The 20,301-nt window shown below is 41.2% G+C and overlaps 1 protein-coding gene across 2 annotated transcripts in view; it reads left to right on the top strand.

Annotated features, from left to right (window-relative positions):
• WDFY4 (WDFY family member 4) overlaps nt 1–10,796 on the top strand; it is a 128,825-nt gene extending 118,029 nt beyond the window's left edge. For both annotated transcript variants that reach the window (XM_032695324.1, XM_032695325.1), the window contains exons 58-62: nt 3,164–3,343; nt 6,222–6,404; nt 7,038–7,125; nt 9,338–9,449; nt 10,392–10,796. In XM_032695324.1, the coding sequence (XP_032551215.1) occupies nt 3,164–3,343; nt 6,222–6,404; nt 7,038–7,125; nt 9,338–9,449; nt 10,392–10,458 (630 nt within the window). In that variant the 3' untranslated portion in view covers nt 10,459–10,796. The remainder of the gene's footprint in view (nt 1–3,163; nt 3,344–6,221; nt 6,405–7,037; nt 7,126–9,337; nt 9,450–10,391) is intronic.
• The last annotated feature ends 9,505 nt before the right edge of the window (nt 10,797–20,301 follow it).

Raw genomic sequence — 20,301 nt, 5'->3', positions numbered from 1 at the left:
TGGTGAGTTCTCAGCCTTACAAGTAAAGCTAGAGTACACCACTGTCATATCTGAAAGGCAGCATGGGGCCGTTTTTCCCTGAAGAAATCAAGAGATCTAAATAACTCTGCTATTTAGGCAAACTATTAAAGGGTTCATTGATCAGCAAGGTCTCCAAGTGTTAAAAGCTTCTCTATTCATTTGTTCTGGAGGGACATTCAGATGATATTTCAGTGCTTTCCATACCCTAAGCCAAAACGTATTTTGTTTGTAATTAAATGATGTGAAAACTTCACTGTCTGATGGGATGCCAGAGAAGTATTTAGATTTTCATTTATCTCAAATTCTTGTGTGTTGAAACACACAAGAAACTGTGCAGGGAGCGGGGAAACTGTTTAGAGCAGTTTCCTGCTGTAGAAGACAGAAATATAAGATCTTCAGTGATGACCATTTAATGCAACTAGTTATCACTCCAAATCAGGACATGGACATAGAAATGGAAGAAATAGCAGTAGAGAAAAGCATAAGCAGTAATTTTCATCAATATCCAAACAATACTAGTCAGAGAGTCAGTTTGAGTTTCAGGCAACTGAAGAGGCTGGTTTTTATCTGCGATATAATGCCTTTCTCTTTAGCAGTGTAAAATCAGCTTTGCTGATGTGTTCTACTGTGATTAATTTGGTATTACCCAAAATCCACAAAGTGGTATGAGATCATGCAATGACAAATTCTGTATTTTTTCCTTCGCTTTGCTAGCAGAGGCTTTTTTTTTTTTATGACTGTCTGGCATGGATGTAAACTTGAACTATGATTCTAAATGTCTTCCAGTGAATTACTTGCTGCTTTCATGTAGTTCGCTGTTTCATGGTGGCTGCTTTTTCTGCTGAACAAAAAAATTTCCTGAGAGAGTGAGCTTTGCTTAAGAAAAGCTGATGTGCTATAAAGTGGATGCTGTTCACTTATCAGCTGTCTCATGGGACCTACACATTCTGGTTTGGAATGTAGTAAAGTGCAGAAACTATATTTCAGCAGAAAAAGTAGCTTTTTCCTTCTCTAGTGGGATCTGCTTCCACAGTTTTGTGGAACACTAAAGATTGAGCATAATAGCCTCAGTATTGATCCATGCAATTTACTAGTTCCCTCAGTGTTCATGAATAGAGTGAATCCAGTCCCCAGAATTTCTGGGCCAAGCAAAACAATAGACTGGGATAAGCATCTGGGCAAGATGTGCTGTGTGCTTCACAGACCTCTCAGGAAGGTGTCGAGCATAGCTGTGAAGTTTGCGTTCCTATCGGCCGCTTAATTTGAATGGTCAAACTTGGTTTATGTTTTCATGGACTAAACATTCCTGCAGTGAAGCTGGTCTTCTTTTTTGTGTTTTGATATTTGTTAAAATACTTTGGAGATAGGCCTCACAGTTCCTTCTGCAAATATGTTGCAGGATATTTCCCATAAGGGAAAACCTGTCAGTCTGCAGAGAGATAATGAGAAGATGGTAGAGAGCCAAAAGCATGTGACTTTTTTTCATGAATATACATTGAGACACTGGTGGATTGAAGTTGATATTATAATTGGGTTCAGGTCTATTCCTCTCTTCCACGCTCAGCTTGTATTTCAAGTGCTTCACTGCCGGGTAGGATCTTTACGGGTTAAAAGAAGAGAAAAGGGTTTTATTAAAACTTGTGCAGGAGCTTAGCTTGGCTTGACTTGGCAATTTGGATGCTTTCACAGTGGGTATGTTTTCTTTCGTGCTTTGGAAGAAGGAAAGAAAGTTTTGAGCCCTTGAACCTGTCTTGTCACAGCCTTTTTTGCAGCAGTCTTGTGCAGTTCCCAAGTACAGGCACTTGGTTATGCCCAGTCCTTTGTAAAGAGACTGTTCTACAACCAGTCCAAAGTTACTGCTGAGCCTCCTTTTCCATGCTTAAAGGTGGGAGTGTTTCTGACCTCTGAAAACCACTGTTAGAGACCTAATGTTGTACCAGTATTTTTAGTTGACAGTTCTTGGGAATGGATAAATCACAAGCTGAAATTCATTCCCTCGCAGTTGCGGGTCATAGTACATAGCCTGCTGCATCTCAGCTTCTTCACATTGGATTAATCTTTGAATACTGTTGTCCTGATGACCTTGGCAAATGGCAGCACATGTTAGCCAGCAAAAGTTCAGTCTCACGCTGGAAGAGATGATGTGTCTACAAACATCATGTGGGAAATGTAGCTCCCCTACATCATGCTGAACTGGGATAGACCCTAATATCACAGAAAGAAAGCCATCAGGGAATATGCATTTACTCTTAAAACTAATATTAAAACTGGTGGGTCTGATTTTTTCCAAGTAAGGCAGCTAAAAAATGAGCCCTTAAAGGCTTTTCAGGAAAGCTGTGAAGGACTTTTTCTCTGTTGCCATGCCAGCTTTACTGTCGTTGATGGTTATGCAGCAGGTGGTTATGCACTGCTGTCACTTGAGAATGCTGCATTAAACAATTGTCAGCAGCTTACTTCAATCCATGCCTTCTATCTATGCCATTAAATTGCCTAAAGTGTATAGTCTTTTTTAAAGAAACTGTTTAAATAAGGCAAAGTTAAACTGAGCACTCCTTAAGTCTCTGGAACTATAAAACAACAACAACAAAAAGAATGTTGTGTAATGATGAAAGAGAAAGGAATTCCTGTATGGCTTTAAAGCCAAAAATCTCCACAAATGCTGTTTCTCTTCTTAACCAATATTAGAAGTATTTTAGTATTTGTTCAGATAAACAGAAAGATAAGACTGAGAAGGTCACTGATATACATCCTGCTAAGTTTTATTTCAAAAAGTTTTTTAAATATTGAGAAATTTCCAAGCATATATTTTAGTTAAAACTACATGGACTGAATGAAAAATTATTTTTTGTTGCTGAGCATAAATCACTGTCTTAGAGTCTGAAATGTAGGCCAAAGACCCTGAATCACTGTGCAACTTGTGCAAGTCATAAGATCTCTTGAACCCTCAACTTTGTTCAACAGTGAGTTGAGGACAAGGGTGCTTCTCTGTAAGATCCTTTGGTATTTTTCCCTCCTACCTACCCTTTTCAGTTCTCCGAAGAATGACTGGGAATGCTTGCTAAGCAAATGACAGTAAGACTGTAGTTCCCTAGTAAATCAGCCTCCCTCTGCTGCGGTTTATTAGTTGGTTTTTCCCCACCAGGCTTTGTATGGACACACTCAGGCAGTGACCTGCCTTGCTGCATCTGTAACCTACAGCATCTTTGTGAGTGGATCTGATGACAGAACCTGCATCATTTGGGACCTGAACCAGCTGACGTACATAAACCAACTTCCTGCCCACGAGGCAAGCCTCTGTTCTGTTGCCATCAACAACTCAACAGTAAGATCTTCATTTATCATCTTTCTTCTGATGCATCCATGAACATTTCATGATAATTTAATGGGTGCTTTTCCCAACATAAAAACATCCTGAGAGTCTGATACATTGATTTTTTTTCTTTCTACAGAGATTGCTAATAGTGTTCTTAATGACGAGAGGCGAGCACTAAAAGCAACGTCTTAGACTGAGTAGCTAAGCAGAAGCATCTTTGGATGGATAGATAGCAGGATTAAACAACTTTTAGTTTATAGAGAATGAAGTATTACCCTAGTACCTCCTGGACTTGGCTCACCCATAACCTTATTGCCCCTTTTATTTCATTAATTTCTCCTGACATTCATGCAGTAGAGCCACATCAGCTGAGACATGTTAGGCTGCAGTCTGCCACCTCAGCTGACAACACCTTACACCTTTGTGGGGACAGTGTTTGCATTTTGCTTTCTCTTCTACACTCAGGTGCAGAGGAAGCTCTTAATAACAGTGGGTATAAATCTGTTGAGGTCTGTACCTGGCCAGAATTGCATGTGCATTGATAGGAAAATATTCTGCACTGGATTTTACTGTAAACACTCTGGATGAGATTTTTTTCCCAATCTTCTACCTCCCAAAAATGTTGCTTTAATATTTGTATTTTCTCTCTCTGTTAATGCACTAGAGCAGGGTTCCAGCTGCTCATACAATTCAAGGTTGGATCCAGTACTGGAGATTGTACAAAGGCAAAATTTAGTTCATAGCAGGAAGAAACCAGGCAGATATTCTCTTAGTCTGTGCCAAAACAGTCATCTTGTATCAGAGTTTTATTAACCATGCAGTCTGATGGCTAGCAATTTGAGGATGGGAATTAACTGGTCTGTTCAGTGCCAGCTCAGCTCCCAGCTCCAGGGGTCCTGGTTTGTGTAAAATGGCCAGTGGCTTCAGCAGGCTAGTTTAGAATATCCTGGGAGTCCCTTATGAAGTCAGCTGAAGCAGTGCCAAGCATTCAGAAAATGAGTGGGTGGGCTGGCACAGAGCATGGGCTTGAGATCCCAAGGGGATGGAGTCCTCTCCTTTCTATGTACCAGCCAGTACATTGGCCTTGTCAGTTGGTATCTACTCTTCTGGAGCTGTCCAAAAATGAGATGGTCTGTGCCATGAACAGTCTGGTGACCAATCCAAGTGCAGTTCTCCATTTTATTGGAGTGCAAATGGTTAAACTGTTTGGATAATAGTCTACAGAAGGGTTCATTTAAAAGAGGAAAAACCTTAGGAAAGTATGACTGAAGCTTCAAGGAAAAAAAAAGATGAAGAGATCTATCTTTTGTGGATGCAAAAATTCTTTTTGATGTTGGCAGAACAGAATACTTCTGAAATGCATTTTTGTTTAATTCTTCTCTATATATTTATGTACTGTAATGTGAAGATAGAAACAAAATGTTTCCATTTTGCTACATTATTTTGACTGACATGAAATTACATGTTTGGTAACAACATTTTTTTCCTGAGAAATTCGGAATTATTCAAAGCAAAGTTTTGAAGGGAATAAATTTCTGAACCACATACTTTTCTGTGAAATAAGAACCCTGTACAGCTCTTCCTTATGTGGTTGTTGCATTTTGTATTTGCTTGAGCATCTAGAAGCTCCATCTAGATCCAAACTTCATGGTGTTTGTGTCACGTAGACACAAAATAAGAAGGCTATCCTTTATAAGCTAAGGAGGATTGTAAAAGCTTGAACTAACTAATGATTTCAGTTAGTTTTAAATCCTTTGTCTAGACCTGAAAAGCACGGTAGATCATTACCAAATACTTGGACATTATGTACTCTCATGCAGATAAGGTGGCTGAAATTTAATCTCTTGAATTATTGGCAACTGTGTTTCGAACACACTATCATTTTTTATCTGCAGAATTCTGCCCTGCAGTGTGAAGAGCCCTGGGCGCAAATGAGGCAGGGGGCAGGGGTGAAGTAAGGTGTTAGTTGACTCAAACCAGATGCATGCTGCTAATTTAAGGGCACACTATCCTTTACCAGAATCAGATGACTTTGCCGATGGGGTTCTGTTTAGCTGATTCTTAGTATGGATCAAGAGTGGAAAGGTTAGGTAGAATTTCAATTAATAAGTGAATCAAAATGCACTTTTGATAAGATCATTTACAATTGCAGCTTTGGCTCTTGGTTCTGTGTGTTTCTTGCCCCTAAAAAATTACCTCTGTATTTGCTCCTTACATGCAGTCTCTTGATAAGACTGCACCTGCATGGAACGGAGAGGAGAGATTCAGTTACAGAGGATGTTTCTGCATCAGAAGTGCAGGTCACTGAATGCAGAGCTGGTCATTGGTCAAACGCAAAACGCAGTGTAAAAATGCGATGACAGTGAGCTCCCTGCGAGGGGCAGAGGAGGATTGTGAAATCACCAAAGGCTTCACAGCTAAGCAGGTGAACACCATGTCCTTGTTTAAGAGGAAGCTTATTTGCAAAATTTATAAGAGCACTAGTCCTAGCCCAGAACCTGTGCTAGACATTGCCTGTGCCCAGTCCCTGTCTCTGACAAGGTCAGTCTGTCAATCTGCTTTTTTACTGAAAGCCTGGATTTTACGGAAAATAGAAAGGGAACATTTAATTAAATGTTTTCATCTAAAAATGTTAAAAAGCTTTGTTTCTGCATTATCTTGCTAAATCTGAGACAGTTGTTTCAGGTTTCTGTTATGGGAAAATTTCAGAATTTTTCATGAGGAAAAAAAGCAATGTTTACTTTTTCTGGTTTATATCATCTGCCCAGAAGAAAAACAGTGGTGAGAATTTAAGTCAGAGCAACTCTACAATTTCTAATCAGTGCTTAAGAGTTGTGAGGAGGATGAGTGTATGATTTTGAGACATTTCCTCTTTGCTATGTTACAGGGTGACATTATCTCTTGTGCTGGATCTTACCTGTATCTGTGGACAGTCAATGGCCATCTTCTTGCAAGCGTCAACACTGCCTGCAGCCCCACCTGCCGTATTGTTTGCTGCTGCTTTGCTGAAGTGATGGACTGGGACATAAGCAGCATCATCATCACAGGAAGCACAGATGGAGTGGTGAGGGTAGGTGGATGAGAGCAAGGAAGAGGGAATTCTGGTTCATTGTAGACCAGAGGCAGAGTTCTGAACTGTAAATGGAGGGATGGAGCTACTAAAAAACCCATGTCACTATCTTAACAGGGTGGGAAAGGGCAGAAAATGAAAATCAGGGTAAAATATTTGCTTCCTATCAACTTTTAGTCTCCTGAATGGAGGAGTCTTTGCCATTCAGGGATATTTTTGAAAATGTGCTTTTAATTCTGGAGTGGTTCTGAAAGGAAAAATTCTATCACCCACTGGAAATACGTTAAAGTCTGGTTTCTGAGAGTTGATTCGCAGCTCAGTTTATTAAGTCATACTTTCTCATGAGTAGGAATTCACTGCTGGTTCTACCTCCAGTCTGGTAGGAGAGCTTCCTGGGTTACTAGGATCCTCAGCAACATGTCAGCCTTGCAACCTCACCAGCTCCCTGCATACATTTCTCCAGGGTGACGCTCTGCAGCACAGTGGCAGAGAAACACAACTGCAAAATTGTGTTCTGGTGTTAGAAGCCAAATTTCCACACCTTGCTGGGAAGTGTAATCAAAGCAGGAGCTGTATCTCTCTCTCATTGTTATAATCCATGCTTTTTCCATTTTCACCTCCTCACTGGCACAGCTGTGGAAGGCCGAATACACCAATAACCCAGACCAAGCTGCTGGAGTCAGACCACAGAGAGATGTGATGGAAGAGCCAGGCAGCACAGGTACGAGCACAGGGTGGGCTGTGAACTGCAGTGTGACCATGTGCTGCAAACCTTGTTTGGTTCTGAGGAAGAAGAGGGTCTGTGAGCCCAGTGGTGTGAAGGGAAGGTGATGTGGGTGCAGCGTTACAATAACCAGCAGCAGCAGGAGTGGGTAGCAATTGCTCTACGTTAGAGAGCATTCCTGAGTCAACCATCTCATGGAGACGTCCTGCCTGGATGAAGCTGAAAGCGTCTTCATAGGCTCTGTCATGGGTTCTGTCAACCTTGGTAGACCACCTCTCTGCATAAACCTGTGAAGCCCATTCCCTTGGCACCTCTGCTGATGGCCTGTGATGAAGTATTCCTGGCGTAATGTCAGAGTGGGCAGCGCCAGATCCTGCTCTGGGCTGGAACAGGGAAGTTTGTTGTCTTTGCTACCTTAAAAGTGGTCAGAGGTCCATCAAATTGGTGGGAGGCCAGAAGCAGGCACTAGTGCTTAGAGCTGCTTATTCAAGGCTATGTGAAGCTGAAGTTGAAACCCTGGAGTTCTCGCAGAGCTGAAGTTAAAAAGACCACGGCTCTACAGTGCCAACTGGTACTAAAAACAGCTCAAGCTCACTTCTCTGTTCTGACAAATACAAGAGCTGAAACCTGCCAGGAAGCTTTAAAGGCACATCCTAAATAGCACAGCGTTCTTCTTTTCCCAGTGCTTTTTATAAGAGAAAGGAATTGTGGTGTTAGTATGTATAATTTACACCACTTATTTGCTGTGCTCCTCATTACAAACATTCTCTATTACTTCAATTTTAGGCATGCAATTTGCATAAATATAGAGCTATAGATTTAACATCTGCAAAAAAAGAAAAAAAAAGATATTATACAGTAATTGGGCATTACCACTGAGATCTTCAGAAATGTTGTTCATGGAACTTGGCAACAACATTACTTAGATTGCTATGTGAAAATATTTCCAATATGCTTCTGTATATATAACTGCCAAACCACTGCCTATCCAACCTTTTGTCATGTCTCAGAGTAGCCAGAGCCTGATGCTTCTAGGGAAAGTGCAAGAACACCCAAGATGCCAGATGTGAGATAGTCTGGCTATGGTATCTTCATATTTGGTTTTGTTGTCATCTCTAATCAAAGATTGCTGTAAGTCAAAGCAAAAGACTTAACATTCTTTCCAAAATTGCTGTAGTATTCTGTAGTCATTGTGTGGATTCTTTTTACATGTAGAAAAGTCTAATTTGTTTTAAGAATTTCCTGAGATCTTGTCCGTAACTTCCCATGGTAGGTCTTTCCAGGTCCTGTTCACTCAAGTACAATTGCATACACATGTCTCTGAACAGCTTGAGATTTTAGCTATTTGTAAGATGTATATCTTAAATAGTTTTCTAAATAAGGACATAAAAACTGTCCATGGGAGCACAGCAGAACACTCTTGTTTGTGCCTTTTTCAAGGAGGATCATAGAAGACACGTGCTGACCCCAGTCACCTGTTGATGTGTAGACACACACACCTGTTTGCACATGAACATAGGAGTGCATGTTTTCAGATGCATACAGGAACAGCATTCTTTAGTAAAGCGTTGAGAAGTGTAATCAAAGCAGTGTCGTACTCCTTTAACCTATTCAGATTATTTCAGAGTTATTTTAAATGACCAAATATTCCCACATCTCCTTCTGTACACTAAAGAAAATGAAATTAATACAAAACATAGTCATTAAAAAGACCAAAGTAACTGTGATTGAGTTATGTTGTTAGCTGTGTGTGTATGTATATATGTGTACGTGAAATGTTCACAGCATTTAATTATTGGTTCTGTTTTGAGCACATTTAGATAAGTTGATAATACTAGGGCTTTATGTAATTTCTTTTTACTAGGCAATTATGGGCTGTATTATATCCTGGCAGCAAGGTATTGTGGGGCATCTTATTAAGCATAGAGCCAGTGAAAACTGATGAACAATTTTGCTGAACTAGGCATGCAATTTAGAAAGCAATAATACACAAATCCAATTTAGCACACAATTGATACAGCCGCACGTCAGCACATGTAACTATCATAGCCACAAATTAAATTGGGATGGGCCTATTTTGCAACAGCACAGGCCAAGATTAAATATATTTGTTCTCAACTTAACAACTTGCTGACCGTAAATAATAACAATCCCATCCCTGCTGCCCCCCAGACACTTTCTAAATATTTATTTTTAAACCGCACAACAGGTAACAAGTGTGGAAAACATCTTGTTCTCTGTCGGGAACTGAATCCCAGCCTTGCCCTGACCGGCAAAGGGGGTCGGACGAGCGCGGCGGTGACGGCGCTCGCCGTGTCCAGGTACGGGCCGGGCGCTGCAGGCGGGCAGTGCTGCCCCCACGGCAGGGCCCGGGATGGGCTGGGCCGGGCTCAGCTGGGCAGGGCTGGGCTGGGCTGGGCTGGGCACGGGGACTGGGGAGCCTCTCTTGGTTCGGTTTGGGACAACTCAGGAGAAATAGCAGGTTTGAGCCAGAATAACTGTAGAGCTCAGCAGCTGCTACACCGTCTCTGAAACACAGAAATAACTCCTGTCCTAGGAGTTACTGGAGATACTGTCTCCTTAAAATGTAAGCAGGAAGCTTTTGGCCAAAGGACAGCTTTGTTGTTCAAATTCCCTCGGTTTGCACAGCCAGCAGTATTTTGGTTTACTCGATCACTCTCCTGCACTTTCATCTGGCTGCAATATTTGTTGTTGTCTCCTACTCCAGGATGTTACAATGTACTGTAAAACAGTTCCTGCCTTTTTCTCCAGAAGTGTTGGCATTTTGATATTGACTAAAATATTCTGATATTCTGCATACTCACCTTTAGAGCTCATAATGTGATGTTTATATGCTTTGAAAGTGGGAAAGTTTGGGGAGAGTGTTGGTTTCATTAGTGTTGGTGGCACTGCCTGCAACAGAGATTTCAGTGGCTGAAGCCATGACATTATGTGCTAACAAGATTCAGAATTCTGAATCTGGGCATCAGATTATTTAACATCCGTAGTGTAAGAGCTTCTGATCTGGCTAGAGTGTCCACAACTAACTCATGGAACTCCAGAAAAGTTTGGACCCAATTCTAAGCTCAGTCTTTGAAGTACCAATCTTTGTCTATTCTATGTCATTGTTCTTCAAATTTAATATTCCCCTGAATATTACATCCTCCTAATTGCTGCACATGCAGGAAACAGCCTTGATCCTATTTGTGTCTTGTTCTTAATCACGGTTTTCTTTTTCTTTCTTTTTTTCTTTCTTTCTCAAGAAATTCCTCCAAGCTCCTAGCTGGTGATGACTGGGGAAGAGTCTGCTGCTGGTCTGTGGATGGGTAGGAAGAAATAGCCAAGAACTCTTGTTTTTTCAACCTTTTGGATGGAGAGAAAAATTACCCTTCAGAGCATGAAAGAATAAGAGAAACTGGAAGCCTGTGGTTGGGGACTGAATCTCAAAGGACTTGTGGGACTGACCTTGCAGTCAAGTTTGATTTAAATTAGACAATGGACTCCAAAGTTGTGAGAGACACTGACAGACGTGCACATAGACAATTAGATTTTTTAGTATTTTTCTGGGGAAAACTTTTGTATTTTAAATGTTATTTTAGTTATTAAATTTGACATAATACATTGGATTTCGCAAATATTAGCTAGCAAATAAAACTGCCTTGATTATGCCAAAGAGCAGTGTAGCTTAATAAAATGAACATGTTCTATTTTTAATATCATGAGATAAAAAAATATTGAGGTTTCAAAGAGATGTTAATTGAGTTTGTTGCAGTATTTTTGTTCTTATTAGCATGCAAGGATGTTAGTATCTCCATTCCTACACTTCCTTCTTCCCTGAATCTGTAAAAAAATGTATGCATACCTTCTGAAAAGCTATTTTTTTTGCAAAGTGAAGCTTGGAATTCTCAAGTTGATGCTGGTGCCCTTATCCAGCCCCAGTATGAACAAGTGTTATGGTGCAGTGTTTCCTAATTTCTGACTATTTTTTTATAGTGAGTAAGGCAGGCAAAATGTATGGAATGGGTGAGGATGAAGATCTGATACAACTGGTCATATTCTCTTATTTTCCTCCTTCCCTTCCCTCTTTCCTACCCTTGTCCCTATACTATCTGGAATATTAGTATATGAGACATACTTCAGGGTTTACGTTCACAATCATCCTTCATGGTAGAAATGAGTATTTGTAGTGTAAGGAGCCTGAGACTATAGGGTAATAGATTTAAGTGCCATTTGTGTACGTAGTGGAAATGGAAAAACTGTGAAAAATTAAATTGGGATGGGCCTATTTTGCAACAGCACAGGCCAAGATTAAATATATTTGTTCTCAACAACTTGCTGACCGTAAATAATAACAATCCCATCCCTGCTGCCCCCCAGACACTTTCTAAATATTTATTTTTAAACCGCACAACAGGTAACAAGTGTGGAAAACATCTTGTTTCTCTGTCGGGAACTGAATCCCAGCCTTGCCCTGACCGGCAAAGGGGGTCGGACGAGCGCGGTGGTGTCCAGGTACGGGCCGGGCGCTGCAGGCAGGGGGCGCTTAACATTTTAGGATAATTTGAAGGAGCTAAATTGATAACTCCCTCTCCCCACTGGTCCTCCTTGACCTGGTGAGGAAATTGAGTATCTTATCTTACGTACAGAAGGGCGAGTAGCCACTTGGGCAGAGCAGCTTTCTGAGCACCACAGACTGGATCAGGGCAGTGCCAGGGAGAACACGAAGGACATTACGGCCATTAAGGCCCTTTTGTTCATACTGCTAAACACACCCTTGAACAGACAGATCCAGGAGACTTCCCTGATTTCCAGTGCACTGGGGCTGTTCAGCACTGCAGTAGTGATGCCCCATGGGTGCTGCACTGGAAAGATGCTTGACAGCCATGAGGAACATGAGATTTGTCAGCATCATTAGGAAGGATCTGGAGTAGAAGACAGGTTTTTACCAGTCTTCCTTTAACTACACGATCAACTTTCTTCTTCTTGTAGGACGCTGCTTTGCTAATAACTCCTTTGAATTACATTGCTGAATGAGCAAATCTTCCTATGGCAAACAGCCTCCTTCCCTACAGAATGCTGAGACATGTCCCCAGCCCACCCCACACCTCTAACCTCCGTAGTGAGTGAGGTAATTGCTTGTGGAAAACAAGCAATAGTAATTAGAGGCCAGCTCATGATGCATTATGTCTACACAGATGACCTGCCTGGTTATACTTTCTGACCTCCAAGTGCATGACTTGATGAGTCAAATACTAATCTTTCTGTGCTCAGGGAAACATACACTGAAAACAGGCCAAAATACACCAATGTTTGGTAATCAAAGTAACCCTGTGGAGCAAATGTGCCTGTCTTTTCCTGAGGAATGGGGAAAGGTCAATTGTCAACAAAAGTATACTCTGCTTTCCTCTTCCCTCTGCACATTCCTTAAAAATAAGCTGTGATTTGGATACATGGACAGCAAGACTTGGACTCCTGTCAACTGTGAATACAACTCTACTGAACCACGATAAAGGTGATTAAGAGCTGTGAAAGTAGGTCACTGTCTGTGTTTTCATTTATCTAGTAGTCATCTTCAATAGCTTGCTAATTATCTCCTCCTTTAGCCTTTTCATGCAACCTGTCTTTGCCAATAGCAGATGCTCCCTTTTCTAGAACTGGCACTGGCACCCAGCAGCCTGGGCAGCTGCACTAATGGCTCCAATACTCTAGGCATCAACATGGCTTTGGTATAAGAAGAGGCCAGCTGTAGGCTGGCCATGTATGGATTTGACAGGCTCAGCTCCTTGTGCCTAACATCAATTTTCTTAAATCTGCAAGAGTTGCATCAGCAACTTCAGCCTTGAATCACAGAGAACAGATCCAGAGTGTGCATGTCTGAATGGAAGTCAGCAGGTTAAGAGTAAATGTGTTCCTGAGTCAAGCTTCTTCTCATCTTCAGGGAGTTGTAATTTGGGAGAATATAAAAGGCCAATAAATAGAAGTGGTTTGCAATTTCATCCTGGTAAAAAATTTGATTAGGAAAGATTTGCTGGACAACATTGTTTGGTTGAGAAAGTTTTGGTTTCTTCTCTAGTTCTAGAGGATTTTTTTTCGCTGATGTCATAAGTCACGGAAAGAAATGCATCCTGTAAGTACCAAAGGCACTGCTCCTTTTTTAGAGTTAAGGCACAAATGTAAGAATGCTGCAGTCCTCAGATTACCTAGGCCTGATACACCCAGTGTGGTGTGACAGTAGTAGAGTGCTACCTGGTCGTTTTTTCTGCTGGTAAGTCTCTGGGACATGAAAGTTTTGCTCAAAATTTTTAATATGTGGTTGAATGATCAGCTGAAATTAACCTTCTTATAAATATCTACTTCTATATTTGTTTTGGTCTGCTACGTATTTGGTAAATGAATGTCCATGAAAATGTCCAGGAGATTCCATCAGCTCTGGATGTGGAGGTAGCTTTCACTGACACATAGACAAGATTTGGTGCTAGGTCAGGGGCAGTAGTGGTGCCTACTTAGTGAGTATCCTGATGTGATACACGCATAGGATGTAGGGAAAGCAGATCTACAATATGCTTGAAAAATTAAAAAAGTAGAGCAGTTCTACAGCAAATACTTTTAGCATAACTCCATTGTTACCGTAGGTGGAACAGTGTGAACATCAATGGAGTGTTGTAATTATCTCAGAACCAACTTTTGCAAGGGATAAGTAGCTCAGGGTGAGAATTACCCTTAAAAAAAATCCAATCCTATTAGGATAAGAAAGGCAGAAATAAGGCATAGTTTTAACTTTGCCCTGTAGGGAAACCAAGAAGAGAAACGTGGAACAGCACAACCTTTATGTGACTTTTAAAATCAGTTTAATCAAGTACCATAAGCCCTAGAATGCCTTAATTACACTTATTTGGTTATTGCACAGACTATCTTGCTTCCTTGTTCAGCAACAGAAGTCTTATAAATGTTACAGTGAGCATTAAGTGGTGTCTGATCTGTGGCATTCTCCTGGCTAGTAAACACTAGTGAAGCTATATTTGCAGAGCTGCCTGTGCACTGCAGGGCCTTTGCATCCTCATAAAAAAGAATTTAAACCTTTTTTGAGAAATCTGTGCAAAGCAATCTGTAATTCCCACTGGAAAATTTTCCCTGTGATTCTCACCATGTGCTACTGTTACCAAGTCCTTTTTATACAGTGATCTCAAAATTTATTACAAGAGGATATTGGTAAGAAGATCATGTAATTCGTGATTGCCTATGCCTGTCACAAGGGAAGTTACCTGAGAGCCATATAAGCTAAAATAATTTGCAAGAATATGCTCTCTTCTGCATGAAAATGCAACCTGTCGTGCTTTTCTCTCATCTTTCAGGAGGGACATCCCAAGGAAGTTGAAAAAGAAGCCCAGGAAAGCTCTGGACCTGATCTCAGCTCTCTTGTCTCCTTCTTGGTACTAAGCACCTCCAAGCCAGGTAGCTGGAGTGATTTATTTCCTTATGGTCACATATATCACTCTGGGATCGGTTGATGCATTGCTAGTGTCACTGTTCAGACATGTGCATGGCAATTACTGTCATTGAAGTCATCCAGGCTGATGGGGGAGTGTGAGAGGGTACAGGGCTGGTGGAGGACTGCCAACCCTCCCTATACTTTTTGCCTTATGGACATGTTGTCATCAGAGCTCTTCCCCAGTGTCAGGATGCTCATGCAAATTCACCACTTGAAGTTTTTGAAGGGGCTTACTCTCATTGCCTGCACTAGAGTTGAGTGTATTATGGTTAAATGTCTTAAATATCTGGTAACCAGAACCAGGCAGCCTTCAGCAGTACATCAGAATATTAGTGGCCATGAATAATACTTGCTGTAATGAGTACTGAGTAAATGTAGTCCTCCTGATGGGGACAGCAGTGCCTCTGTTCAGTGATCACTCAATGTGTTTCATATTCAAGTGTTGTAACCCCATGCATGTGGAGGCTGCTGCTGCAGGGCAGTCACTGGGGGAGCAGTGGTGAGTGTACTGGCTGAGTGGCTGGAGCTGAGGATGTCAGGTGAGTCCAGTGGTGGAAAGAACATCGTGAGATCTTACTGATGGGGGAGAAGTTGTCCCTGGGGATGACTGCAACAACAGCATAGGAACTTCCCCTATTTCAGGTCAGAAATTGTCTCCTTGTTCAATTTGGACAGGAGGCTCTCAGGACTTTGCTTCTCCCTTGTACATCTGTTCCCTGGCCAGGAGGGACAACAAAAACTCATGCTCCCATATCTAATCCAGTTTTGGTGGGATGCTCACTCTTCTGGGGAGAGTATGTGGATTAAGCCACAGGAATGAATGCTGAGAGTGCTCTTTGGCTACTCATGTGTTCAGTCCATTCCCTACCATCTCCTGGCTGTGGCAGTCTCCAGTGGAGAAGTGGTAGCAAGTTACATCTCCTCTGCCAGTGTCTGTCTTTATGCTCCTTATTTTACTGTCTCTGCTGGACTAACCAAAATAAAATGCAGTTAAGGTGCAGTCATTTAAGTTCCCACCTTTGACTGTCACAGTTGCAGATAACAGATCTGGTAAGCAAGCAAAAAGGCATATCTTTATGTGACAGTGGGACCATGAATGTTGTAAATAAGGGATTCCAGTAATGTTATTGAAATAAGTAGAGTTCCTGACAGACTATGAGGTTATTTGTTTGGGAAGGTGAAATCCTGATTTCCTTCAAAGCCTTTGTCTGCCTGGCAGGCTGGCTTCTGCCTACAGCTTGGCATTTGTTGATTTTAGTTGTGTAAGGACTCATTTGCCACCTTGCTGGGTGTAGCAGCCTGTGGTGTTCCTGTTGCAAGCTCTGGGCAGCTCTTGGCTCTTCAGAGCCTGATTATGAGCTGAATATATACTCCATATCTGGGCTGTATATTTACAGGCCCTTCCCTGTGGCAGTACTGGGACTCTGATAAGTGGGAGGAGGCCCACTGGAAATCTACTGAAGCAGATCTAATTGTACCAAATAGAGCAGCTCAGTAGAGTAGAAAATAGTCCTTATATATCTACCCGAAGAAGATAATGACCTTTTAAATAACAGAAGCAATTTTATTTCAATGCCCCAATTACTCTGAACTCTCAAATGTCAAAATGCCAAGCACTCTCAAAATAACTTAATTTAGACATTTATAGCACTTAGACACTGCTAGTTTCTTATCTAAACTAATTATGGGTTGTACCGGAAATTGCAAAGCATCCCAATTAATGTTATTTTTTATAGTGATACATAGGAGTGGCCTTTGCCATTTGCCATCATCATGTGCACAGTGATTTACTAATTTTGGCTTTTGAATTAGTTCCCTGGCAGGACAGAGCTCTTCTATCCTGTGGTTGCTCTTTGAGAGCAAGCAAGGAGGAAGTAGAGGTAGAAGTGAGAATAGCCATGTTTGCCTGAGGGAGCTGAAGGGCATATTTTCCTGTGAGAGCAGAGTTCAGTTGCAAAGCAGGTGAAGAGGTGCCATGTAGAATAATAGTGGCTGGCTGGGAAAATTGTTGATCTTCCTCTGATCTGGGTACCTAGGCCAGGATTCTTGTTGTGTTTCCCATGGGACTAATTCAGTGGAAAGAGATGTGTAAAGCTGCTTAACTGGATGCCTGAAAAATCCCTTCACAGACAGCGCTGAGCAGTTTCCCTTCTAATTCCTATGCACAGCAGTCAGAATCAGAGGTGGAGGAAATGTTGCAGCACCACTGAGGAATATCCAGTGACTTCTTGTTTGCTTTCATGGTAAAGGGAGGACATGCGTCCAGTTACTGTGTTTGAAAGTGATAGCTGTTGCCCATCCCCATGTGCTTTTTGTTCTGTATATTTTATGTGAAGTCTTTGTTCTGTGCTGTGCTCCCCCACCCTCCCCAGTGTCAGGAGAGACACTCTTAGCAGTCAGAGAAGTTCCTGTAGTCCTCTTCTTTTCTGAGGATGACGTGGGGTTGTGGGTAGCTATGTACTGAAGCTGCTGTCAACTGTGCCCAAGACAATGCCAGCCTGGAACAGGAAGGCAAAAGTCCCCGAAGGTGGTCTTGTCTTGTGCTGCTCTATGTACAGAGCCCTAATGCACTGTTGTGTTCTCATTCACTTCCTTATGGTAAAATATTGCTGCAGACAAATAGGTAGGATTTTAACATGGCTTAACTCAAATGAAATCCATGAGGGAAGTTTGTGTTCGACTCAACAGTTTACATTGGAGAGGGACACAGGGAACAGGCATGTAGGGAGGTGAGAATGTTTTTCCCTCATGTTCCCCAATGTTTTTCCCTAGCCAGGACCACAACACAAGTGAGATTGCATGGACACTGTGCATGTGACCTCCTACTTCCCTGGTGTGAGATACAGGAGAGTCTCGGATCCTCACAACAAGAAGAAATGCAATTGCAGTGATTAGCTCTTTCATGTACTAAAATGAAAACCTGAGCAGGTCTCAGTTGGGGCCTCAAAAAGGGTTGGCAAAACATTTCTGACCAGAGTGGTTGAAGACTGAAAAGCCTCTTGTGGGGTTTGCAAACAGCCCAGCAACTCTGGTAAGGAACAAGAGAGACAAAATGTGGTGCCAAGACAAGCAGAATTCCTGCCCTACTTAGTGCTATGCAATCAGTGTAAGTTGCTTCACCATGTAGCTTCTGAGAGGAAATGCTGGAATATGAAACTGCTACAAAGTTTGCTGTAAGAGCTGTGGCAGCCAGGGAGAGGGGTTGTTTGAGATCCACATGTTGGAACAATGGTGTTTTTTGTGCAGCTGTTTCAGCAGGCGTTTTCCTCTGTGGGCTGTGCTCAAAATGGTATCTGGGAAGCCAGCTCAGAACCCAACCTAACGATTCCCTAAATTTTCAGGGCTGTTTTCTCTGGAATAACTTGTTAGTCTTTTCCAGAGAAGAATTCTGGAATAATTTGTTCTTTACAGAACTGGGGTAGTTAATTTCTTTTTCAACCTTCCCTTCAATACTCTTAAACTATGGAAAAGGCTGTTAAGACAAAAGGGAGGTGTTCTGTATGTCTACTGGGTAAAAGACAAAAAGATAAAGCCTATATACTAGGAAACATTTTGAATGATTAGGGCTGTGGAAATGGATGGTGATGAGAATATGGAATCTTATCACTGTTAGTTTCTAAGAAGAGGTTAGAGCAGCTTCTACCAAGGTAAGCTGGGATGAGTTGGTCCAAGGTCAAGTAATAGGTTAGCTGACATCTCAAAATCTGTCCTATCTCCACTTTCTCTTTTGTTCTGAGAGGAATAACACAAGCTCAAGTATCTTCTATTGACATCCAGTCTTTCAATCTACCTTGCCTCCCAGCCGAGGTAGTAAAGTGGAATCGAACCAGCTGATGGAAGAAAGCACATGGAATGAGTATATTGCAGATTAGTGCAGAAAAACCAGAAGAGAAATTGTTATGCAGCAGAATTTAGGAATCTTCTGTTTTACCCTGCCAGGTTAGACTGAAGCCCAAAAGGATCTTTGCACCTTGATGTCACTCACCAGAAGTGTTTTGGAGAAGCCCCCAAAAAGCAGAATTTAGCCTACAAATTAAACATCAAATGCAACCTTATCTGGATTGAGTCCTGTTATGCCAGCAGAACCTGGCCAAACCCTGGCTAAGGACACAAGTTTACTGAACTTCTTAATGAAGAGAACCCCCAATTATGTTACAGTTATACTAAAACAAATAATTTGCTTGTAATTACAGAGATAATGACATGCTGACCACACCTACCAATTAGAAAGTTGTAATAAAGAGTAATAAAATACCTTTTCCTTGGGCTGCAGAATCAACCCCCACACAGCCTGTGACACTAATATGATTTACTCCTATTTGCTGATGGAGGATTCTAGCAATAAAATTTAATGTGGAGGAACAAGGTGCATTTAACCAAAGTTGTAAACATACCTAATTCTATTTAAAGCTATAGGGTGCAGTACATTAGCATTTAACAATCTAATACTAAATTGATGTGAAGCTAATAGAGCTGTATTTGTTAAAATTACAGCACTAGACCATGTTTTACCAATGACAACAGAAGGAGTAACCAAAATAGTATGACTCAGCAGACTCCAGCTGCTGCTTAATAAGGTATTAAGAGTCTTCATGGGAGCTCCTGTCATAAAAGAACAGTGGACTGCATTCAGCTTCACTGCTGTTCTCCTGAAGCCAGGGGAAGTTAGGCCAGGGATTAATTTGCCCTTGCAGTTCCTCTTAGAAGGAGCTAAATCCAATTATTCTACAGTTCTCACACTAAAGCATATTATACTCAGTGAAATTTTCTTCTCTGTAGTCTTTCAAGTAAATTGCTTTGATACTTAAAGATGGGCAATTAATTGCAAGGTAAATGATGATTTTTTCTTTCTCCAATGATATGATCTGACATTATTGAATCTAGGTGAACATTGAATAAGAAAAGGCATAGGAAATGTCTGCTCAGGAAGATTAGTGTTCTCCCAAGTAATATTTCTGGCCTTGTTTCACTCAGCTGGTCTTTTGCCTTTCAGGATCTTGCTGTCATCAAGTTGTTTACAAATGGAAAACATTTGAAAAGCCTGGAGTTTTCTGAAGAATGAAGAATTTAATTCCAAATACTGGGATTTTCTAAATGCTGTGTAAGAGATAAACACATATCCTTGAATCATTCTCTAGGAAACAATAAATCCTACACAGACTGAAAGAACATATCTTACAAAAAAGGGTAATTTATTCAGCTCAATTAACTATTACTTTTGGGAATTAGATATCAAACATAAACAAGAATATATAGGATATTAATACATAAAGAATGGTATTCATTAACATGCTGGGCATCAATATACAGTAGAGAATTCTTCTGAACAATGGGCACAATGGCCAGTTGTATGTAAAAGGAATGTTTATAGCCAAACTTGAAAGTTTTCACAACTAAATGGTTAAATCACTTGTGTGTTAGCATTTTATTTTTAATTCCAAAGGAACAACTAATAAATTCTATACCTTTTAAAGGCCTTTTGAACAGCTGTATGCATAAGAGATGTCCTCTCTGAATAGTTAGTCAAACTCTGGCTGTTCCAAAACTGATCCCTGATTGTTGGATCACCCTTTAGCACCAGTTTGGTTTTGGTCAATGAGTTGATTGCTGTTGTCACTGAAAGTCCAGCATCCAATCAGAGAACAAGGAAAGATGCCATGCCCTTTTGGTGGGTGATTAACTCC

Source organism: Chiroxiphia lanceolata, chromosome 8 (assembly GCF_009829145.1).
Source record: "Chiroxiphia lanceolata isolate bChiLan1 chromosome 8, bChiLan1.pri, whole genome shotgun sequence".
Lineage (NCBI taxonomy): Eukaryota > Metazoa > Chordata > Aves > Passeriformes > Pipridae > Chiroxiphia > Chiroxiphia lanceolata.
This window is presented reverse-complemented; position numbering and strand designations above follow the sequence as displayed.